This window comes from Vidua chalybeata, chromosome 5 (assembly GCF_026979565.1).
Source record: "Vidua chalybeata isolate OUT-0048 chromosome 5, bVidCha1 merged haplotype, whole genome shotgun sequence".
NCBI classification, from domain to species: Eukaryota; Metazoa; Chordata; class Aves; order Passeriformes; family Viduidae; genus Vidua; species Vidua chalybeata.
Genome location: NC_071534.1, coordinates 28,901,570 through 28,926,457, shown reverse-complemented (window position 1 = coordinate 28,926,457; position 24,888 = coordinate 28,901,570). Strand labels below are relative to the sequence as shown.

Sequence of the window (24,888 nt, the reverse complement as noted above, 5' to 3'; positions counted from 1 at the left end):
GTGGGACCAAATTTTTAATGAAAGAATTGACACATCCTTCAACCTTTATTTAAGATAAAGACCCTTTTTTCCACATCAACAAAAAAAAAAACAAAAAAAAACAAAAAAAAACCAAAAAAACCAAACAAACAAACAAACAAACAAACAAAAAAAAACAATGGAAACAGAGAAGAGATAAATGTTTTTGTGAAAAGAGTATGAGAACAACTTACCTAAAAGTTTACTGTCTACACTGCAGTTGGAAAAAGGGGGTCTCCTCTGTGTATTTTCTGACTCAATATTCTTAACTGCTTTAAGATCAGGGGAAAAAATTAAAAATATGAAATATTACTATACAAAACCACATTATAAAAAGTAAAAATAGCAAGAAATTAAAATAGCCGAAGTTTTTATCTGTCTCTAATACAAGTATATATTTGGAAAATCTTATAGAAGAGTTACTTCTCCCACAGAAAAAAAAACCCAAGAACATAAGAAAACAGGCAGTACTTAGAAACTCTCTCTTGTCATGAAATCTTGAAATAAAATGTAATTTTCAATCTATTTCAGTGTAAAATAGATTCCCATCCTCAAATTCACTGCATATAAGTAAAGAGTGTTGCATGGAACTGTAAAGTAACCTTGTTCTTCTGAATTTTGCACTTCTTGGGGATTTGCAGATTTTTCTTTGACAGATAAGGCTAAGGCAACTTCCAAATCTCTTTTATAAAGTTTCTCATCCAAGGATAACCTGGAGAAAAAATGTCAGCATGTTAAATAATAAAACAATTACATGAGTGTTATAGAACTATTTCTGGCTCAGTGAACTCTTTAAAATTCAGATACTTGTGAAGAGATTAATATTTCAGTACATATTTATAGCATATTTTGTTACAAATATTACATTTTGAAATTATTTAGACAAAACACACACTAACTTTTAAAGCACTCTATACTTTAAAGCATTATGATTGTAAACCAGTGTATGTGTGCATATATATACATATATATAAATATATGAACTATTAACTGGCATTACTATAGGAAAAAAAAGGGATTGCCTTCGCTTGAAATACCACACCAAAATGTAATATTTAAATACAACTCTACTAATAAAAATTAGATTTCTCTTTTTCATTGACACTGACTTTGTATCTTCCTTTAAATATATTCTTTTAGAAGGAATCAAACTTGTCTTTATATTTCTCAGGTTTAGGAGTCCCTAAAAACTCAGAACTTTTAGAGTTTGAAGGTGCATTAATACAGCTCAAAATCTATATTGCAGTCATGTATTAGTTGTTTGTTCTCAGCTGCTTAAAATTCTAAGGGAAAAGAAACCAAACCCAGATCTTCTTATTGAAATCCAGTTTTACACAAAGTTGACCACAACATTTCTAACCTCTTACTAAGTGTCTGTGTCTGTGACGGAGTCACTTCTTTGGGCTTTTTTGACTTCTCTTTTTTCTCCTTTGATTCCTTGAGCTGTGTTCTGGATTTTTTGCTTGAAGGTGCAAAGTCTTCATCTGTTGGAAAACAGCAACAAGCTCTTATGAGTTTTCCTATATTCTTAAATTTTGTCATCTTCATTGCACACTGAAAATATATCAAGATAACATTTTCTGGAAATTCATCCTCTTTTAAAAGAACACAACAACTATAACTGAACTATCCTTAAATGTATTTAAAATGAAAATTCAACAGACCCTCTTTTACATATGCTTTTATGTAAGAGGCAATGATTTCAAATTTTTGATGTACAAGAACATATTACTTACCATCATCTTCCAAATCTCCAAACTGAGAATAATCAACAACCTTCTTGTTCCTATGGCAAAAAAAAAAAAAATAAAATATGCATTATCAATCCTTTCTCACTGAGCATCTTGATTTGCTAACACTTTTGCGTAGATCATGTTTTACAAGGAAAAAAAAAGCAATATATGTTCAGGTGGACAGAATCATGGATTATCCATGAGTTGGAAGGGACTCACAAGAATCATCCAGTCCAGCTCCTGGCCCTGCTCAGGACACCTCAACAGTTCTACCCTGTGCATCCCTGAGAGCACTGTTCCAATACTCCTGGAGCTCTGGCAGCCTTGGGGCCACAACCATTCCCTGTTTCAGTGCTCCACCACCCTCTCGGCAAAGAACCTTTTCCTGATATCCACTCTAACCCTCCCCTGGCACAGCTCCGTCTGTTCCCTGGGTCCTGTCCCTGGGCACAAAGAGCAGAGATAAATTATAACCAGTGCAACTGTACACAATGCCTTATTAGTAATAGCTTGTACAATTTTTTAAAAGACTCTACACCGACTCTGGACAATCTGTTCAGTCCTCAGTCACTGCACAGGACAGAAGTTCTGCCTCCTGCCCAGGTGGAACCTCCTGGGATCACTCCCTGCCAGTTCCTCTGGTGCCATTGCTGGGCCCCCAGATCAAAGCCTGGGCCCTGCTCAGAGCCCTCCCTGCAGACAGGGACACCCAGGGCTGAGGGCCCCTCTCAGCTGGGGCTCCTCTTGAGGCTGGACAGCCCCAGCTCCCTCAGCCTTTCCCTGCCAGAGATGCTCCAGGCCCTAAATCATCTCTGCATCCTCTGCTGGCCCCACTCCAGGAGCTCCCTGTCCCTCCTGTGCTGAGGAGCCCAGGACTGGACACAGCACTCCAGATGTGCCTCCCAGGGCTGGGCAAAGGGGCAGGATCACTCCCTGACCTGCTGGCAATGCTCTTCCCAGTGCACCCCAGGATTCCATTGGCCTTCCTGGCCCCCCCTGCTGGCTCATGGACAGCCTGTTGTCCACCAGGACCCCCAGGTCCTTCTCAGCAGAGCTGCAGGCCAGCACATCACCCCCAGCCTGTGCTGGTGCATGGGACTATTCCTTCCCATGTGCAGAATACTGCACTTGCCTTTGTTGAATTTTAGACACTTCTCTGCCCATGTCTGCAAGCTGTCCAGGTCCCTCTGAAGGGCTGCACAGCATTCCAGGATTATCGGCCAATCCCCACAGCTTTGTGTCATCTGTGAACTGCTGAGGGAACATTAAACTCTTCATCCAAATAATTGATGAGCAATTTAAACAACACTGAGCCCAGTATTATCCCCCCCTGCAGGGGTGCATCCAGCCCTGGGCCCAGCACAGGAAGGACAGGGAGCTGCTGGAGCCAGGCCAGAGCAGGGACACCAAGGGGATCAGAGGGATGGAGCAGCTCTGCTGGGAGGAAAGGAAGACTGAGGGAATTGGGGTTGTTCAGCCTGGAGAAGAGAAGGCTTTGGGGTGACCTCACTGTGGCCTTGCAATGCCTCAAGGGAACCTACAGGAAAGATGGAGAGAGAGACTCTTGACAAGGGCCTGCAGTGACAGGACAAGGGGGAATGGCTTCACACTGACAGAGAACAGGTTTAGATTGGGTATTAGGAAGGAATTGTTCCCTGTGAGGGTGCAGAGGCCCTGGCACAGGTTGCCCAGAGAAGCTGTGGCTGCCCCTGGATCCCTGGAAGTGTTCAAGGCCAAGCTGGATGAGGCTTGGAGCAACCTTGAATAGTGCAGGGTGTCCCTGCCCATGGCAGGGGGTTGGAACTGGATGGGCTTTAAGGTCCCTTCCAACCCAAACCATTCTACGACAGAACCCCGGGGACACCACTGACGCCAGGCCTCCAACACGGCCCTGTGCTACTCATCACGACCGCTCCGCTGGAAGGGAAAGGGCTAGGCCACCCTGGAATCCCGCAGAGGCCCTGAGGGGATCCGGGGAGCCCCTCGTCCCTCAGCCCCAGCACACGCACCTCCTGGCCGGCCGCGCCATCCCCGCCGCCGCCGGCGCCGCCGGGCGTGCTCGCCACAGGCACAGCGGCGAATGTGCCGCTGCGGACGCGCAGCTGCGCTGACGGGAACGGGTAGGCGGAACATCCCGGTTCCCCCTGCCCCGCGGCCCGGTTAACCCGCGGCTGCCCGCCCGGAGCCAGGTGAGCCGGGACGGGCCGGGCTGGGCACGGACGGGAGGCTCTCAGTGCCCGCGGGCGCTGCCGCTTCCAGCGGAGGGAATGCGGACACCGGGAGCTCCCCGCGGCGGGGAGGGGGCGGCTGGGCTCCCGCAGGCCGTGTCCTCCCGGCTTTGAGCCTGCGATTTCAGATCCTCTGGAACAGGGGGTTTGTTCCCCGCTCCCTCTCTGTAACCTTCCTCCCCACCTCCTCGCTGCATTGGGGAGCAGCAGAACGAGCGTGGTCGGGTTTGTGTTTCCCAGGATCTCCCATTGAATCCCACTTCCAGGGAGGCCGGGACACCGCCTCGCATCAATATTGGTTGTTCTGAGATGTTTGTTTTTGAGACTGACTTGTTTCCTGTCTAACACGTATGTTTGTTCACAGAAAAACCCACCTCCCAAAAAAAAACCAAAAAAAAAACCCCAACAACAACAACAAAAAAAAACCAACCCAAAAAACAACCTAAACCCGTGAATTCTGTTGTATAATGTTTTATTTTTAGTGTTTTTCCTTCTCCTCGGGTTGTGGGTTTTTAGCACTGGGGAGGGTTCAGCTGAAGCTATGTGTCCAGCTTTGCAGGTGATTTTCAAAACAGAGGGATGTGAATGAGCAGAGGAGCCCTGTGGAGGGTAAAAATACCAGCACAGTTATCTCAGCCTGTGTTATAAATGCATATTATATGATTGGCTTCTTGCCAATATTAAAATGAATACTATATGTGTTATGTTGGAAAGTTATGCTGTATTAATCTCTTTTAAGTAGTGTGGTAAATATACTTTTTAGGCTATAGCATACTATTAAATAGAAACTATGTGATGTAAGATACTTTTTTTAGCTCAAGAAGTGGATAAGATAACCAAGAAATTCTTCACATACAGACAACAGCAACAAGACACCAAAACTCAAGAGAAGAATTATTGCCTCCTTATTCGGACTATTCAGACTTCTTCCAGACTTATAGGAGCCAAAGAAATAGATTTACAAGATAACGGGGGAGGGGGCAGAAATTAAGCAGAGGACATCCTTTGTTTGAAAAGAATGTTTGTATCATGTATGAGATATATGAATATGCAACAGGCTATTGCTTTTAAGGGTTAATCCTTTGTTAGCAAGGTGTGTTTCTATGGCAGACTGCCAGACACCCGGATGTCAGTAATTCTTTGCTTTTTATTGTCCTTTATTGTCCTAACTCTGATTGTCCAAATTCTTATTGCTCTAATTTTTATTAATATTTTTATAGCTATTTTATTACTATTAAACGTCTAAAGTTTCAAAACAAGTGATTGGCGTTTTTCACAGCCTGAATTTTCACTCTACACAGTCCCCTTGCATCTCTTTTGGCTTATTTTTAATACAGGTTACAGAAAGACAAAATCAGCTCTTTCTAAAAATCGTTGCAAACATCTGCTCCCCCCCATTCCCCAGGCCTTGCACCTGCAGAAAGGAGGAAATAAAATCTCTATGCACTCTGTAGGATTTCAGCTTTTGAGGCATCCATGACAGAAGTCAGGGTGTTTCAGTTAATTTTCTATTTATCAGGATTCCTATCTGGCCTGCTTCTGCTCTTAAGTCAGAAGATTTACTCTGTAATTTTTAAGAGCAATTACCCAAATTTATATATTGACACACTCAAATACATTTTAGAAGCATTTGATATTTTGGAAACTGCTATTTATGCTTCAGTTCCAGATGCATGTATTTGGAAGTCAAAACTGTCTATGAAAATTTGGAGGGGTTAAGTATTTTTGACTGTTAATTATTAGCAAAGCCATGGCTTTTCATTACCATTTTTTACTTCTGAGTTTACAGAAATATAATTCTTGTTACTTTCATTTCTATTGCAGGAAACAAACTCAGAAGGATGAAGCCTAATAAAGGAAAGACTTTAACTAAAGAGAGAGACTATGTGTACAAATTCAATGCTGGAAATGAACATTTGATGCTTACCGTGCCTCTCAAATTCCCTGTGCAAGAGAATATCAGTCATTTGCATGGACGTCTGATGGTTCTGCACAACCTGCCATGCTTTATAGAAAATGGTATGAATTGATCTCTTAAATTAATCTTATGTATCCTTGTCTACAAGTATCTTACAGCTTGCTCTAAGAAACCAAAAGAACAGTGTTTTACTGGTTTTTAAATGGCAAAACATCAGAGAAAATTACTGTCAATGCTAGCAAGTGCTAGCAAGGAAAAGGTTTTCAGGTGAAAAACTTTACTTACAGGTTTCCTGGGTGATTACTGATGTGTTCTGTTGATGGATCATTTTCTTTATGTTGTAATAGACCTGAAGCAATCTCTTAGTAAATTTGTAGAAGAGGAAACTATAAAAGATTATGACAGAGAAGCTGAAGTGGCTCTGGAAGCAGTGAAATTGGGAAAAGTAGACATCAACCAGCTGGCAGATACTTGGGCTAAAGCTTATAAGGAGGTAAGGTTAAGGCTGGAAAGTTAATATTCAAGGCCTGCTTTGTGGGAGTATGTGTGTGTGTGTGCAATCACAGTTGTAAGAATAAAATACTACACTAAAAGTCACTGCAATTCTTGCAGTTTTTTCTTTTTGTCTGAAAGTGAGCATCAAGTCTTCATCCTACAAGTCCTTAGTCAGGTTTTTCTTGAATAGAGTAAAAAGATAGAAACCGAAGAGGCAAACAGTTTGTTCATTTAACAGTTGATATTCAAACAGAAAGTAGGCATAAGGCTTATAGTGGCTTAGAATTAAAGCAAGAGGTAATGAAGTGACACTCTTATCCTAAATCTCAGTAACAGCAATTAAGGCTAGAAGGAGAAAGTGTATAGTTGAGAGATACTTTTCAGTTCATTTTTTGGGTTCATATTACTGTTTCACATTATTTAAGAAGGATAAGGCTTTAGTTGGAATAATGTCTCCAGTTTCACATGGGATCTTAAAAATAGTGGAGTGCAAAGAACTGGAGTCCTAGTGAAAAGAAAAAATTAATGACAGACCTGCAGTATCTGGAGAAAAGTTTCTATGAAATGAATTTGCTTCTCATGAAATATAGAAAAATTCCATTAAAAGTTTGCAAAACTGGCATTCTTGGGGCATTCTTTGTTCAATAAAAATAGCTTTTCTTAAATCAGTGTTGTTGATGGAATTCTTAGTGACATCAGCAGTTAGTCATCCTTACTAGCAAAGCATTTTTGTTTGCACAGCTGGTGTTCTGGGCCTTATCTAAAATTCATCAGGTGCAAATATTATTGTGGATATTGCTGTTCTTTCTGAATTGGTGTTGTGTGAAAATTGGTAATTCCTTACTGTAGTTCAAGCCTTAATGATTCTGACTTTAGTTACTTTGAAAGAGGGAGAGGAAAAAATTGAAAGCTAAAGTAGAATGCAGAAAGATTAAATTAGGGAAGATAATTTATGTATGGTACAGGCTGTGTGTGGGCCCCCATGGTTTTACCCCACCATTATGAGGATCTTTATATGTTCGAAGAGGTATCTTATCCTTTAAAATCTCTTACATTTTCTTTAGACAACATTAGAACATGCCAAACCTGAAGAAACCAGTTGGGATGAAGATTTTGCAGATGTTTATCATGATCTGATCCATTCTCCAGCTTCTGAAATGCTGTTAAACCTGGAATACAATTATTTTGTTAGCATTTCAGAATTAATAAGTGAAAGGGATGTGGAACTGAAAAAGCTACGTGAAAGGTATGACTTTTTTTTATTATTTAGGTTTTTATTTCTCTTATTAAATAGGGGTACATGCCACTGCCTGTGTAAATTCATAGGACAACGTGAGTAGCTTGTATTTGTCTGTGTAAACCCAAAGTCAGATAACACTTGGCTGGCACAAGAGTATTTAGAGATCGGGCAAGGGGGAATGGCTTCAAACTGAAAGAGTGAAAATTTAGATTGGATATTAGAAAAAGGTTCTTTACTTAGGGTGTGGTAAGGCCCTGGCAGAGGTTACCCAGAGAAGCTGTGGCTGTCTCGTCCCTAGAGGTGTCCAAGGCCAGGTTGGATGGGGCTCTGAGCAACCTGGTCAGGTGGAAGGTGTCCCTGCCCATGGCAGGGGTTGGAATGAAATGAACATTCATGTCCTTTCCAGCCCAAACCATTCCATGATTCTATGATGTCATTGGGGTCAGCTACCTTATATTACTTTGGTGGCCTTTTATTATTTTCAGTGACTGAGGAGAATATAAGTTTTTATTTCCAGAAAGTGTTGAGTTTGTGTAGGCACGCAGTTTGTGGTAATCGGTAGTAAGGCTGGGGCCGAGCCTCATCCTCAATGGGCTACAGCTGTGAAAAGCAAGTGAAAAATATTGAAGGTAATGAGCCATGGAGTGCCCAGGTGCACTCACCAAAGGGAACAGAGGGCACACAGGTGCAATGCATGTAAGGTGAGGGGTATAAAAGATTGGGCTGAAGGACACGATGAGTAGATAGCTTTCTGAAGTCATGTTATTCTGTGTGGTTGAACCTTTCTGAGATTGGCTGGTAGTACTCTGTGTATTGTGGCTGTCTTGGCTGTGACATATGCTATGACAAGTTTGAGTCTGGCGTTCTGGAATAAGCTTGCATAGCTGCAGGTGACTCCTTTGTCCACAAGGGGGAACAAGTTGAGTGTGGATTTCTCTTTTTGTGCCAGAGTAATTTCAGTAGGTCTGGTTTAGCATTCTCAGTAGCAGTATTCCTCTTGAGCTTTGTGTGTTTAAGCTCATGTTAGACAGTGCATAATCAGTTCATGCTATGGTTTCTTCTGGACTGAATTGTACATATTTCTGGTTTGGGGGTCAGTGTTGCCAGTAAGGTGTTAGCAAGTGTTTTTGCTGCTATTGCCTCTTCCTGAGTGTGCATGCAGAAGAAAGAGCAGTATTGTTGTAGAGCTTAGGTGTGATGTAGCTGTGTATTGACTCTACTGGAATTTATACCCCTGTTGGAATTTATCACTTCCCAATGTTGGTGGCAGCTGAGACTGTCCCAAATGAGGGTGAGTGGGGCTGTTTGCAGAGGAGCTGACTTGTGTCCCTGACCCTTAATGCCAGTTTGCCTTGTGGATTTTTGTTGCTAAATCTGTGACTGTTTGTTCTGTCGGTAACAAATAACCAAGTTTGTTATTGTATCACAGCAAAAGGTGTTCTGAAATCTGTGTTTGCTTCTCTTTCAGGCAAGGAGCTGAAATGGATAAGGTGATGCAGGAGCTTGGAAAGTCACTGACTGACCAGGATGTGAATTCCTTAGCAGCTCAGCATTTTGAGTCTCAGCAGGTAACTAGAATGTGTCATGCACATAATCACTTTAAAAAGAACACCCACACCACTCAAATTATCACTGTTTTCCTGTCAGGATTTGGAGAACAAATGGACCAATGAATTAAAACAGACTACTGCTATCCAGAAGCAAGAATACCAGGAGTGGGTGATAAAGCTTCATCAGGACCTAAAGAATCCCAACAACAGCTCAGTCAGGTATTTAATTCCTCTGTGATGCTTAATTCCAGCTGAAGTAGTGTGGGGACTGCTGGGCTCCAGGACGGTTTGGATGGGTGGTGGTGAAGGATCTCTGAAGCCTGGTCTTTAGAGCATATGGTTTATTGTAAAGGATGAAGGGCCCTGCTTAGAGTTGCTAGCCGCAACTTGTGGCAGGCCCAGGGAGAGCGGGGGGAGGGAGAGAGAGAGAGAGAGGGTGCCAGGTGGGCGTCCTAGCAGGAAGGTCCAAGAGAGAGCGTTCGGTCCCTCGGCCACACCTTATCAGGGGGCTTTAAGGTGGGCTGGGACAGGACTTGGGCCAATGGGGTTACAGACACTGGATACTTCAGGGGAGGGTTACAGGAATGAACCATACATTGGGGGGTGAGACAGAACATTCCATTTGACCTTTTAGATCATCAGAAAGGGGGATTGCTTTCAGCTTGGCTATATTATTGTTTTCAAGATGCTCAGTGATTAAGGTTTGGTATTTCAAACCTTGTTTTCATCTCAGTATCTGTATCTTCTGATTCTTTTGCCAGGCCATCATATTTATAGGGCCTTGCTATTTCATCTTCCCCAACAAAGTAGTTCAAAGGATTTGTATTTACATAATCTTTTAAGTATGATACTATAGTCCTATTTATGATGATGTCATAATATCTATAAATAATTTGCTTAGGATAATCAAAGCATATCAAAGGCAAATAGACCATCATAAAGAAATACATATAGTTTTAGGAGTTTCTTCATTGTGTGATGTTACAACCTCTCTGTACCAGAAAGTGTTGTAATGAACTAAAGTACAGCTTGACATGAGTGGAATTTCCTCCTATTTTGCCTTTCTCTCCTATGTCTGTCTTTGACACTGTTTCACAAAGTTTTGTTACCACCTAAGCATGTTCTGGAGAATAATGGTACTTTAAAAAATGGTAACAATGGTTTGAATTAGCAAGCCTCTTTTCTCTGTCTATATATATGTCACTGGACAGCTAAAAAATGGAATTTTTTAGTGTGAAATGCTTATGGAGAGAGTTCAATGAGAAGCTTTCCTCTGTTTGAGGAAATGGCAGGGAAATTTGAATTTGTAAATTGGCTGGGATCCTTATTCTCTATCACATCCAGACAGTTGAATTTAGGGAAAATATTAAAACTTTAAATTATTAAAATATTTTTAATATTCAATTATTAAATCTGAAGTGTTTTTGGGTAGTTTGAACACTGTGGAACATTTGATAAGGTGTTTTTTAATCTCCCATTTTGGGTGGGAAGAAGAAAATAAATGCTTTATTTAATAACTTCATAAATAATGTTCTAGCTGCTGTAAACAGGCTGAGGAGAATTCATTTTGTTTTCCTTTTATTCCTACATTTTTACTATGTTATAACTAGGTATTGTGACTTATTTTTATTTCTCAGTCTTGGACTGCTTTACAAGTGGGCCAAGTAATGTAAACCAAGTAATGCAGTGGAGTCTCCTCTTCTTGCTGCCAGGAAGGTCAAGGTGAAACCTCACTAGTGGAGCTCATGCTCATAGGTTTGGTCTCCTGGTTTCCACAGACCAGCTGAGAAAACTTGGGATAGCTTTCCCAAAGTTGTTGGTCTTGAATAAAAGCTAGGATTAACTTTTTGGTACTTTTATAATTATTTTAGTGATGAAATTAAAGTTCAGCCCAGCCAGCTGAGGGAATCTGTGGAAGGAAATGGGAGAATCTATGAAGAGCAAAGGCTGTTAGAAGAAAGCTTTACTATTCACTTAGGTAAGTGGAATAAACCAAGTAATGGCTGGTAATAATAAATAATGTATCCAAGGTGTGTATTATACATTATTTAACTCCCAATATGCATAATCCATAGTTTGGAGTTGTTTTGTGTTATTTACACATGTAAGAGAACAGCGTAAACTGTATCAAGCAATGTCTGAAATAGGTGGAAATCTGAATGGAAGACATTCTAGGAGCAAATTTTCTTCCATTTTGGTTGGGTGACTCATGTGTTAAAGCAGAGCAACAGCAAAATGTATTACCTATGAATGAAGCTTTGACTTTTCTTACTTTTGGTAGAAAAATGTGTTTATGAAATTCATTTCCTGTGATCAGTTGACAGCAGAATAGATACTTGCAATTTGTATTTTTGTTGGTGCAGTAGAGTCTTCTTGAGCTGTTTTGACCAGGTTATGTTGTGTAGGAGTAGTTTAGGTCACTTAAAAAATCACAAGCAAAGGCATCAGCCAAAGCAGGTTTGATACAAATTTGTAAAAGAGCAAAAACATTCAAAGGCAAGATAAAACACAGGAAAACTGGTTTATAACCACATTGAAAATTATTTAGGTGGAGATAGGCAGCAGCAATCCTCCCTGTATCACAAACTTGAGAATTTGCAAGCTCTGAGAGGCATCTCTGTCAGAGGGAGATCTGGTGCAGCCTCCTGTGGTGCAGGAAAGCTCCAAGAACATCCCTTAGGACCACTGTCCATTGGCTCGTAAGATGATTGCCTTGAGTCATATGGAGAATGTTCATCCTCAGGTTGAATTGCTGGAGTTTCCAAACTCCAGCAGCAATGGTGCTGTTCTCCTTGGGCCATGGGTCAGGTAGGGAGTGTTTACAGGCTGGCAGGAGCTGACTGATGATCCCTTCCCCTCCATGCAGCTCCCACTTCAGCCATGCAGCAATTCCTGGGATGGCCAAGGGATGCCTCAGCACCCAGCCCATTGCACAAGTGCTAAGGCCTAGCAGGAGTTCCTGAGCTTGTCAAGTGGTTCTAGGGAGGGGTACACCACCACACATCAGTATTTCATCCCGAGCCCTGCAGTATTCCTCAAGAAGAATTTCTTCACAGGAAGGGTTGGAAGGGGCTGCCCAGGGAGGTTTGGAGTCCCCATCCCTGGAGGTATCCAAGGAATGCCTGGATGTGGCACTCAGTGCTCTGGGCTGGTGATAAGGTGGGGATTGGGCACAGGTTGGACTTCTTTTTAGAAGTATTTTCCAAGCTTAATAATTGTGATTCTGCAATGGGAACAAGGCTCATTTCAGGCATGGACAAGCCTCACTTTGTGAAAACACTGAATTTTTATTGCTACTTTGCAGATTGCTGATGTATCTTTGAAACTGAGTGTGTGGCCAAGAACTTCCTCTGGGTGTAATTGGTTACAGCTCCCTTCCAGATCTTTAGGGGGAAGCACTTTGTGCCCTTGCATTTCAATCCCAGTCCTGAGTTTAGTCTTCCCCTGGGATTAAGCCACGTGTGCTCTGTGCAGGAGCTCAGCTGAAGACCATGCACAACCTGAGGCTGCTGAGAGCTGATATGTTGGATTTCTGCAAACACAAGCGCAATCACCGCAGTGGGGTGAAGCTGCATAGGCTGCAGACTGCGATGTCCCTCTACTCAACTTCCCTCTGTGGCCTGGTGTTACTGGTGGATAACAGGATCAGCTCATATAGTGGAATCAAAAGAGGTGAGCCTTCTAGTGGGAGGTATCATGTCAGGGAAAATGAATAAAATAATAAATTAGAATAAAATCTTGCTGTCTTCTCTCACAGAAAAACATTCTTTGTAAAATTAAAATTCAGTGGAGGCACTCACGTTTTGCATGTGGTATTGCAGAAGGGTAACAAATGCACTAAGAGATATGGATGAGGATGGGGGATAGTGTTGTGCTGTGATCTCTCATCTCTTCCCTACATTTTGTGTCTGAGTAACAAACCAGTATTGCAGAGGACCTTTCAATATTGATTTAGATAAATTTATTATAGGAGTTTCTAACTCTTTAATACTAGATTATCACACTGAAACCTATTTGTAAAAATGAAAAAGAAATATGCTCAGATTTTAAAGTGATAGGTAAATGGATAAAAATACCATGTCCTTTTGATACTGTGAATTCCTGTTAAAAATGAACAATAGGAATATGGCTTCCCTACTCCTGAAGAATTTGATTAATAACCATTTTAAGCTTCTATCTTTTGAGTAAGTGGGCACTGTGATGGTGTTTTCTATCAAGGTTAACCAAAGAAACTTCTGTTTATTCCTCCTTGACTTTTGCACTTCCGTCTTGAAGTTTAATACTAAAATACTTGCAGGCACAGAGTTTGTGATAATTGGGAGTGGGGCTGGGGCCGAGCCTCATCCCCAGTGAGTACAGCTGTGCAGGACAGGTGAATGATACTGAAGATAATGAGCCATGGAGTGCTCAGGTGCACTGACCAACCACCACAGGGAACAGAGGGCACACAGGTGCAATGCATGAACATGAGGGATATAAAAGGTTGGGCTAAAGAACAAGAAGGGTGGATGTTTGCAGCCTTCTGAAGTGATCTGGTGTTATTCTGTATGGGCTAATGCTTAAAGCCTTTGGAAATTGTATGGTGATACTCTGTGTGTTATGGCTGTCTCAACTGTGACATATGCTGCAACAGATATGCTTAGAATGTCTTTTTTTTACTATCTTGTCATTACTCTTGCATGCCATAAAAAAATGCACAGTGGTGCTTGATATTGCCTGGAAACAGTTGGAATCGGGCTTGTAGCAAGAAGGAGAGGGAAGTGTACCAGGAAAAACTGCAATTCCATTTGTTGATTGGTGTTGATGGTTTCCAAGTAGTTTAATTGTAACAGTATTATTTTGTACTTGTATTTATCTTGCAGGTGCTTTTTTAACAGTTCAAATATTTAAATGAATAACAAAAGGAGAATATCTGGTTTTAGGCTAAATTTTAAGTGATGAGAGAAGACAAATTTAAATAATGCCATTAAACACAAAATTGCATCTTATAACCACCAACTAGATCTGGCAGCCACAGTAGAGGGGAAAGTATCAGACCATGTCACAATCTGTCAAATGTAATCCTCAATAAATTTTGGAAGAGGAGTCCAGTCCAGCAGGGCTTTATCTGCTTTTGGAGAGTTTGCCTTTATAGCTGGATTTAGTTGATCAGTAGAGTAGAATTACATAAGGTTACTGAGCACAACCTCAGGACATGCATTTCAATCTTATTTTTTTCCTAGATTTCGCAACTGTTTGCCAAGAATGCACGGATTTCCATTTTCCTGGAATCCAAGAACAACTTGAAATTGTCCAGAAGGTTGTACTTAAGGCCAGAGCACAGCGTGGCAGCAAGACAAAGAGACACCATGGTCAGTGACAACCAAAATTACCCTCCTTGAAATAGACCAGTGGTCAGCAGGATGTTTATGGGCAAGGCAGTCTCGATGCCACTCTTCTGCAGTTATTTCATCTGGAAAATGGAATGTTTGGGTTCATCAAGAAACTGTGTGAAATTCACAGAGAATGTGATGTTTGGGTGGTGTCTTTGCTGCTCTTTTAAAATGAATCAACATATAAAAGTCACATTTTAACAGCATGGGAAGTACATCAGGCCATTCTGCTTTCCTAAACTGCCTGTAGCAGCACAAATTTTATCTGTTTTTGCCTTTTTATTGCCATTTACATTTAAATCTTTAAAAATTGCAGAAAAAGGAGTTTGACTCTTCCCCCTTCCTTTAAAGTGAATGTTGAAAACCAAATAACAAATTGACTAAATGTGTATTGAGCTTTCTTGAGCTGACCAAAGCTTGGGGAATGGATTTCCTTACGCTTGTGTTTGCAAATGGCTGGGAAATGCTCTGGCTGCATGGTGTTAAGGCAGTGCAATTGTACATCATGTAGCTTTGCTTTCCCTCCAAAGAGCTACGTATGTGATTTAAATGCATCAGGAACATGAATAAATATGAGTACTCAGAAAAACAAGTTCCCTTCAGAACCTGTGTATTGCTGCATCTTAAGGGAAATGATGAAAGCTGGTTTTATGCTGCTGATTTATGTAAATCTCTTAGGAACAAATTAGTTTTAATTTATTACATTATTAAAAAAGTAATAGCAAGATAATACGTGGTTGTGGGGGCAATTTCCAAAGTTTTACATTATGTCTGAGAATATTGTTTCCTTTTGTCCAAATGAAGCAATATCATGGGATGGTAAGAAAGAAGGGCAGTGATTTGAGGTAGGATTCCGTTTGGGGTGTGTTGAAGACAGCAAATACACTTCTACCCATCCCCCTTGCATTTTGGGGACTTTAAGGTAACTTCATGGCCAAAATTCAAGCCAAATATCAGTACATAAACGTTTTCATGGCCAAGTGTAATTAATAGAGGATATGATTAATATTTGTTCTGTGTGTTCATACACAGAAAACAAAATCAGTGGGAATGAAGATAAATTAATGAATATCGAACGAAACCAGTCGAACATTTTGCCGGGTAAGTTGTGTGGCATTGATCCCCTCTTCCTGAAGCAAATTGTGTTTTATACATCCACACTCTTAGCTCTAAAGTCGGAACATAAATTATAAACTGAACCCAAGCTGACATCAATCAGAGGGATGTTCCTGTGGCCGAGGCAGAGAACTGGGTGTCAGGACATCTGGTTTCTATTCCCAGCTTTGCCACTGCATCACATGGCATGGGGCAAATCGCTTCTTCTTTGCCTAAAATTTCCTTTTGGAATTTGAGGGTAAAAAAACTTTGAGCATCTTGGGGGAAAAGTGAAACTTCAATACTAGCAGCTAGTATTGAAAATAGCTATATGTATATCACTGCTGTGGTACAGAAAAGCATTTTTTCTGTGGATTTTTTAACTTCGAGAATTCATTCTCTCAGGGAAAGTATCTTCTATGTATACTGTGATGTTTAGTAAGGAAAGCTGCTGTGGAATCTGAGGATATATATGCAGTTGGAGGAGGGAGGAATTAAGTCCATACAACCCATGGAGAGAGGGCTTATTAAAATTGATTTCATGACTGTCTTAAATATTTTTAGTGGGAGTGGATTATAAACTAACTTGGACCAGATAAATCCAGGTGTCTTGCAGCAGTGGCCTGTGTTACTGCTACTAGATGGTCACTGCTGGGGATTCCTGCCTCTTTAACACTCATCCAGAAGGAGTACAGACCCATTCTGCAGCTGTTCCAATTCAAAGAAAGGATCTTAACTTCAGTGGCCAGTGGGAATAGGTTTGAAGGAAGATGTTTATTTGTTGATTGAAACAGTGGGGGCATTGCACACTTGTTTTTCCCTTGACTGTACTGTAGACTATAGATCTCCAGTGCAAATGAATGATGGAGAGACCTGGATTTCACTGCTTCTTACCTTTGATAAATGAATACTAAGTCTAAAAATACCCCCAACATGATGTCTTGGTTACTTTTTTCAAACAACTCTGTAAATCACCTTCCCACTACTCTGAATTATTTGAAATTCTAATGGTCACCGATCCCTTTGTGTTCCAGTGCTATATCTCAGTTGTTACATAACCCACTATCTTTTTCCACAGGCTCTGTGCATCCTTCCTTTGAACCCATCCTTTTTTGGCCTTTCCGCCTCCCACATCTGTCTGCAATTCTGTGCTTGCTTTGTGTATTTTGACTATTGCACCGTCTCTGGGTTTGTTTTTCTGTTTTGTGCTATATAGAGATCATATCCTGTACTGGCACTGTTATGGTTTATTACACCATGTGACCATGATGCCAGTGGAACCCATTAAAGCAGTGGAGAGAGTGTGGGATAGATGTAAAACAGTGAGAGTCCAAGAAATTTTAGATCTCCTGTGTATATCCTCATCTCTGCTGTCTATTTGTATTTGCCTCATATCTTTCTTACACTTCCAAACATTTGGATTTCAGATACAGATCAGTACTATGATTTCTTACCTTCCTGGTTTGCCTTATTGTGCAGGAGAGTTCTACATCACACGACACTCAAACCTCTCAGAAATCCATGTTGCCTTTCACCTGTGTGTGGATGACAATGTCAGGTCTGTGAATGTGACTGCCCGGGACCCAGCCATCATGGGGCTCAGGAACATCCTCAAGGTGTGCTGCACACATGACATCACCACCATCAGCATTCCCCTCCTGCTGGTGCATGAAATGTCAGAAGTAAGTAAATGGAAACATTTGGGCTGGTTTTATATCCTTGTTTTTTTGCAAAAGATGTATTTCGTGCTGATTTAGGCCAAATGGGGTGGTTTTTCTCACTCACAGGCTTCTGCCACACCACATGGCACTTGTATCTATATGGTGACCCAAATTAAGGAGCTACACCAATTAAAAACATCTCAGCCAGCTGAATCACTTGAAGTTTTTATTTCCACTCCTCCTTTTGGACAATTCACTTCCTGAATCCAGCTCACTGCAGTTGTACAAGTATTAATAAAAGATGGGACTACAAAACTGGAAGCTCTTGCTTAGAAACGCTACCTTCAGAATTATCGATGCAGTAGTGTGATACCCAATCCCCACTTCTAATTATCATTAGCTGTAAAACATTAAAACTTAAGTTTTAGGATTAGCAGAACTGGCAAAGCTTGGCTTAGTTCTGTAAATCTAAACACCACCTTTACCTTCTGTAAGTCTTCTACCACCTCAGCCCTACACAGGAGCAACCAAATTTCTCCTTCACTATGAACTCTCTCCTCCTCCACTGCGTAATTTCTGTCCCTGTTTCCTCTCTAAGTTCCCTCAAATACTGGCTTGGCAAGAGGCAGCATATTGCTGATGCTCTTTGTGTTCCTACTTACTGTGCTGAGTCTTGTATTTTCCTCTGTAGTGGGACTCTGATGTAGGGCTTGTCTCTCAATCAGCTATAACATTTCTCAGTGCACAGCAATTTAAAACTCTTGGCAGCCCCTTTTCTCTGTCACACCTGGCTCACAGAGAAGAAAAGGGGTGGGGAGGCATGGAGTATAGCCATATGCCTCCTACCCTGAAGAGCTGGAAAGTCTATAAACTTAAAGAAATGAGAAAAGGAAGATAATTCTATCATTCATGTAAGGATATCAGTAATAATTACAATCTGTTGGAGAGGTTTCTTTTTTAAATAACCCTTTGGTTTTTCACTTATAGATTCAATAGTTCCTTTCCTTTGTGGAAAGTGGCTGACTCGCAACAAGATAAATCCTCACCAGTGGATTACCTTTACAGTGTCTGGTTTTATTACAGAATTTACTGGAACACAGAGTAGAAGTCACCCTTTTTTGCAGGATCAGGGTCTATTACCATGAAAAAGGTAAAATGACACAATAATGAAGCTTCTAAAGAATGTATTTTCATACATAAAAGTAGACTTTCAGGAACAGATAAAATTTATTTATGAAATTTTTCATCTATTACATTGAGACTTTTCTTTGGGCACAAATACAAGTAGTCAATATGCAGGACAGCAGCCTGGGTCACTCATGGGACCCAGTTGCTGTGTTTCAGAAATTTATTAAATATATTGACCTTTTTCTTAATCAAGGTGCCACCTGATTATATTCTTGTGGGTTTTGTTTCCTTTAAACCTGGTTAGTTTTAGCTTCTGTCTGCATATCTGTATTTTAAATTACAAATAAAGCACAGGACCAAGTGTTCAACATGCCTTGAGATGTTAAACTGAAGAATTGTCTTCTTGTCTAGTGCTGGATTCTTAAAAGATTCTGGTAAAACAATTTACCTTTTGTATTAAGCTGTGAGTCTTAGCAGAGTAAGCAGAAGGTGAGCTGGATGGTAAGTGTGTGTTTAGGCACAACTGCTTTGGATAACTTGCATTAGCAGCTTGCTTATTACAGTGCTTGGCAGCTGGCTGACCTGATTTGAAACACACAAATCTGTAACTCCTTGTTGAGGGAAAAGTGAGTAATGACAGATTTTTGAAAGTTACCCTGAACTCGGTGCCTTTGGCAGCTGCAATTCTGACTCTGCGTTTACCACCTACAGAAGAACATTTTTGTGAGGTAGTTAACCAGGAGCCCAGCTGCAGACATGTTTCCATGCTTCCCTAGGACAGGCATTCATTAGCAGTGTTCTCTCTGCTTTTTCCAAAGGTTTTCTTCTAATGCAGTTGGAAGAGTGGTGTTTATAGCCTCACAAAAGTAATTACAGTATCACAGACTGCTTTGGGTTGGAAGAGACCTTAAGCTCATCCTGTCCCATCACCTGCCATGGGCAGGGACACCTTCCACTATCCCAGGTTGTTCCAAGCCCCATCCAACCTTTTCTGGAATATTTCCAAGGATGGAGCAGCCACAGCTTCTCTGGGCAACCTGTCCCAGGGCCTCACCACCCTCACAGGGAAGAATTTCTTTTTCTCATACCCAATTGATACCTGCTCTCTGTCAGTTTAACTGTATTGATCTCAGTGAAGCCATTAGATTTCATTGTTATTTCTATAGGAAAAAAATCAAGACTTTGGTTTTCCTTTGTTTTTCTTATGGCATGAACAGCCAGAACAGATCTCTCTGGTCTGATCATTAAATTAAATGAAGGAAAGGAACTGCATTTGATACCTGAGAAAGGCAAAAACAGGCAAGTTTGATTTCAGGCCAGGTGAGGTGTTACTGTCTGATCCCTGGAATCTGCTATAAACTGGGGAATGAAATGGTTCTAACAGCAAGGCATTGCTAAAAATGCCAGAGCTGGCACCCTCCCTTAGTAGTTCAACATTGCTGTTGTCCATACAGCAGCAGTGACACAAATGTGACTCTTCAGTGATCACAGTCCAGTTGTCTCCATTACCATAATTTAAGACAAAATTGTTTTATTAAAAAGTAGAAATGAAAGGAGTGCAAGCTGTGTCACAAATATTTATGAACATATTTTATGTCCATAGAGGGGTTACTGATGGGTGCATTGAGCTCAGGTGTTTCTCATCTGTGTTTCTTACCTTTATATTTGTTCATCCAATGTTTAGGATTTGCACAGATGCACTGTGAGTTAAACATCTTGCTAATTCTTACTGAAATTACCTATTGAAATTTGGTTTGAGATATTTTTCCACATTATGTATATGGACTTTACTGTTTTACTTACCTGATTATGACATGGTTCTGCAAAGGCCCAAGCCCTAAGCAGCCCCATGTAGTGAGCCTGTCATAAATTAAATGAAAATAAAATCAAAAGGGTTGCAACATATCTTTCTAATCAGTGAAGCTGCTCTCCCCTCCCCCCACCCTTTTTTTCTAAATGAGTAGAGGAAATCTTAATTTGACGAAACTTAAAAAGGGTTGAAGTGTCTCTACTGGTGAAAAACACCCAAGTTCCAGGTGTTTTTTTTTTTTTAACTTTATTGAATGCTATTATCCAAAACTCCTTCTAGGAGGTTGGCTGTTTGCTTTTTTGCTTTATGTCCTTCTCTGTATTTTGAATTGGTGCTGAGATGATCCTCCATCATTTCCACACCAGAGAAAACTCCTGGTGATGTGGTGAATTCATGCAAACTTTGGTGTATGAAGATGGATTAGAATTGAATCACTGCTATGTCATTTTCAGTTCTTGTGGCTTGCATGGAGCAACATTCTGTTATTTCCCTGAATGCCCACAAAATTTAATCTCTGTTCCTCTAAAATAGTCCAAGGAATGGTGTCATATCCTGCTGTGTTGATCAGTCTTTTTAAGGCTCAGTTCCCATCACTGATTGCTCAAGGTGCTTCTGAGGGAGAATGTTCTTCTTAGTCACTTGTTTTTTAGTAAGCCAAAGCAGTGATCAAAACCAACAATAAACCTTACTTGTGACAGAAAGCACACATGGACAGATGAGTTATAATAAACACCAAGTGTTTCCTCCAGAATGCTTACAAATTAAAAAAAAGTCAAAAAGCAGCCACAACATAAAGTACAAACCCAAACTTGTCCAACGCTGTTCTGTCTGATTAATGTGGTGTATACCCTAAAAGCAGCACATAGGGTTGCAGCGATTTACCTAAGGAAAGCTTTATGAAAACATATTTCAAACTTGCTGTTTTTAACATACAGTGTATTTTGGGGGATGGCAGGAGATCCTCCCATCTGAGGAGGAACTATGGCTTTCAGTACTTGCTTAATGAAGCCACACATTCAGTTTATCACTTGTGTTATCACTGAGCATTCTTAGATCACCTTGCCTCTCAAATAACTTTCTTTAATCCTGAAATTAGGCTTTCTGATAAGAACAGATTACACTGTGTGTTTGACATTTCAAAACAGAGACTGCCTTTAGTGAATAGAAAACTATGTAAAGCTTAAATTTGAAAGGGTACTTAGAGTGATAAATCTGTTTCCACATCTATATTCCTGTATTCAGAGTAGGAAGTGCTCATCTTCATGTTGAAGAGTACAGCAGAAACAGATATTGTTTTGTTCTTCCTGGGAAGTATTTGCAGTGAATTGTTCTGTCTCTAATGGAACTACATCATAATGGTGTAATTGGCTTTGTAGCATACAGCCAAAAAATGTTTCATGAACTTTAAACTAAAATGATTTAGCCCAGTGCTTGTAGCCATATCTTAAATCACTGTGGTTTTCATGTCAGATTTTGCTGTTCAACTTTAGGTAAGGATTTGCTGGCTGTTGCTATCTGAAACACCTTCATCAGATGCAGATGAACTTTCTTTGTTCTTGCTCTTAGCATAAATGCATCTTAAGAAGGAAGGGCTTTTTCCAGTTCCAGTATTAGAAAGAAGGTTTTACTGAAGGTTGTGGGTATGCCAAGAAACCTTAAACAAAATCAAGAACAGTTAGGGGTCACCATTGTGCTTTTAAGATGTAGTCAGGAGCCTGCCTTTGATTTGCTGAAGTGAGAACCTGACAATTAGAAGTTGAATATTAGACTTTTTCTGGAGCTCCACAGGGGAATTGAACAGCCCAGTTTCCAGTCGGTTTGACAGCATTTTTATTCAACATCTCAGCTTAAAAATGTATAATATTGTTCTGACACTCCTAGCAATAAGGAGTGGTGGTGCTTTTATGGTCACCTGAAAGGGTGTACACCTGCCTAGAATGTTCTGAAAACTAGGTTCCAAATCCTGCTTGAAAATTATGTTCTAAGGCAAAAAATGTATTGCTTTTAATAATTTCCCTGCTATTCATGCTGGTTAGATTTGTGGGGCATTGAGGCTTTTTATTTCTTCATTTAGGAGATGACCATTCCATGGTGCCTGAAGAGGGCAGAGCTCGTGTTCAAGTGTGTCAAAGGTAGGGGAGTGGGGCTCCAGTGGGTTCTGGGGAGCCAGTCCAAAGCAGGGACATGAACTCATTAAAGGGCTGGATCAGCTCTGCTGGGAGGAAAGGCTGAGGGAATTGTGATTGTTCCGTCTGGACAAGAGAAGGTTTTGGGGTGACCTCAGTGTGGCCTTGCAGTGCCTGAAGGGAGCCCACAGGAAAGAGGGAGAGAGACTCTTGGCAAGGGTCTGGAGTAACAGGATAAGGGAGAATGGCTTCACAGTGTGACAGCAGGTTTAGATTGAATATTAGGAAAAAATAGTCCTCATGACTCAGTATGGTTTTCTGTCTTTCCAAGTGGTATCTTTCTGTATTTTTTGTGCTGCACTTAAATAGTTGAACAAGTCACTTTCTTTCAACCACCTGCTTGAGGAACCTCTTCCTATAGTAATTGACCTTTAGTAGTTCACAATGGATATGTCATCCTCTTCTATTAAACAAGTATTTTTCTGAGTGTCCTTATTTGCCATGAGAGGATTCCTGTGATCTTTGGGTAGTTCATTACTTGAGCAATAAATGAGTGCTGAGCTTTTTCCCTATAGAATCATCATAGAATTGTTTGGGTTGGAAGGCACCTTAAAGATTTCAAACCCCTGCCATGGGCAGAGACACCTTCCACTATCCCAGCTTGCTCAGAGCCACATCCAGCCTGGCCTTGGACACTTCCAGGGATGGGGCAGCCACAGCTTCTCTGGGCAACCTGTGCCAAGGCCTCAGCACCCTTACAGGGAACAATTTCTTCCTCATATGCAATTTAAACCTCCTCTGTCAGTGTGAAGCCATTCCCCCTTGTCCTGTCACTCCAGGCCCTTGTCAAGGGTCTCTCTCTCCATCTTTCCTGTGGGCTCCCTTCAGGCTCTGTGAGGCCACAGTGAGGTCACCCCTGTTTCTCAGTGAAAGGAAGCCATGGAAAAAACTCCTGTCACACTGGAGAAACTCTCACTTCTACTGTGTATCACTGTGCTGCACAAAAGGACTGATAATTCTGTCTTCAGTGTAGGTATTCTGCAGAACTCATCACTAGATTTTTTTCTACATTTCATTTGGCTTGCCTAAGTCTGATTTAAAGGCAGTTGAGGACATCCCTAATTAAGGCAGTTCAAATCCTACTAGTGTGTGAAAACTCCCTCACTGCCTGCTCATGCTGTAACTGCTGGGGATTATTGCACGGGTAATCCAGACAGAGTCAATGCTGGTTTTTTAGGTTTCATGATGGAAATGGCCTCGTGGGATGGAGGAATTTCTCGGACTGTACAATTCCTGGTACCACAGGTAGGTGAAACCGAAGTTATTTATTATTACCAGCCTTGAAGACTGCTGGTAGAAAGTTGCATGTCAGCAGATCTAAGTTGTGATTTTTTTGCTATTGCCTGCCCGTTTTGAGTGAATTTAAATTAATCAGTCTGGTTTTGTTTCCTTGCCTATAAAAGGAGGAGTAAGGGTGGGTTTATCTTTTTGAATACCCAGTAGTATTTTCTGAGAAGAAGCTAAAATTTCAAAGTGCGAAATTCACCTTTACAAACAGTGAATCCATCACCTTTGAAAAAGGTACTTTTTTCTGTTAATTACTTAATTACATTTTTCTGTTAATTACTCTTATGGGCTAACCTTGTGTTACATAACTTGAGTTGTTTATTAGTCATATTGTCTAACAATGCGGAAAACTGCAATGCAGAAATTACTCTAGGTATTTGAAATTGGTTCTGATTTAGATTCTGAAATTACTTAATTTGGAGTTCTAGCTGGTCTTCAGAAACAGGAAGATACCCAAAGATGACCAGCACAAGGTTTGCTCTAAAAAGCAGTAAAAGTAGAGTTATGTTAGAAAAGGAATAACATGTATTTCCTGACAAATTAGAAAGCTGCTGAGCAAGGAGGAAGCCACAAATAAATTCCGAAGTTGAATCTAGTCCTGAAATGTAGGGAGCAGGAGTCCTGTAGAGAATAAGTGGCACTATCCTGCTTATATTTTGGCAGAAATAATCAATCCCTGGAACCAGATCTACTGGAAATGGTTATGTGGGTATGTCACATAAATATACAGCCAGTATTTTTAGGTCAATCTTTTAAATGGATTCAGTAGAATTATAACACACAGTTTGAAAATTATTTTTGTTGTCTTCTGAACAGCAGTATTTCTCTTAAATACCAAGAAACAAAGCTGAGAGAGACTTAATTCTTCCAAACTACAAAAAAGACAAAGCTTACCTGTGTGTTTTGTTTTTTTTCCCAGACAATTTCTGACGAAATGTTTTACCAGCTGAGTAACATGCTGCCACAGATCTTCAGAGTATCCTCCACACTGACTCTGACCTCCAAGCACTGATTTCTGTGGGGCACTAATCTGTAGCCTATTGGCAGAGAATGAGATTAAGGAGGTTCTGGACTAGGATGTCTCTTTCCTGTGGACTGATGACCCCAAAGTGGCATTTGTTGCAATTTCAAGAATTGTGTTGTAATAAAAGATAAATGTTGTCTGTA

The 24,888-nt window shown here is 40.8% G+C and overlaps 2 protein-coding genes across 4 annotated transcripts in view; one reads left to right on the top strand and one right to left on the bottom strand.

Annotated features, from left to right (window-relative positions):
- Positions 1-3,865, bottom strand: part of RAD51AP1 (RAD51 associated protein 1) — a 7,871-nt gene extending 4,006 nt beyond the window's left edge. The window contains exons 1-5 of one of the 2 annotated variants that reach the window (XM_053942261.1): positions 3,761-3,865; positions 1,755-1,804; positions 1,379-1,502; positions 621-730; positions 213-290 (exon numbers count right to left, since the gene is read on the bottom strand). In XM_053942261.1, coding sequence (XP_053798236.1) covers positions 213-290; positions 621-730; positions 1,379-1,502; positions 1,755-1,804; positions 3,761-3,780 — 382 coding nt within the window. In that variant the 5' untranslated portion in view covers positions 3,781-3,865. The remainder of the gene's footprint in view (positions 1-212; positions 291-620; positions 731-1,378; positions 1,503-1,754; positions 1,805-3,760) is intronic. The other variant, XM_053942262.1, reaches the window with a different exon arrangement.
- Positions 3,853-24,888, top strand: C5H12orf4 (chromosome 5 C12orf4 homolog). 2 transcript variants are annotated; one of them, XM_053942259.1, is made up of 14 exons: positions 3,853-3,940; positions 5,804-5,998; positions 6,245-6,390; positions 7,457-7,638; positions 9,101-9,200; positions 9,280-9,401; positions 11,054-11,160; positions 12,657-12,854; positions 14,405-14,533; positions 15,587-15,655; positions 17,129-17,331; positions 22,323-22,380; positions 23,612-23,679; positions 24,641-24,888. In XM_053942259.1, the coding sequence occupies exons 2-14, from the start codon at positions 5,821-5,823 to the stop codon at positions 24,731-24,733; spliced, it is 1,653 nt and encodes a 550-aa protein (XP_053798234.1). In that variant the 5' UTR covers positions 3,853-3,940; positions 5,804-5,820; the 3' UTR covers positions 24,734-24,888. The 2 variants fall into 2 exon arrangements, with proteins under 2 accessions (XP_053798234.1, XP_053798235.1); XM_053942260.1 differs by lacking the exon at positions 15,587-15,655.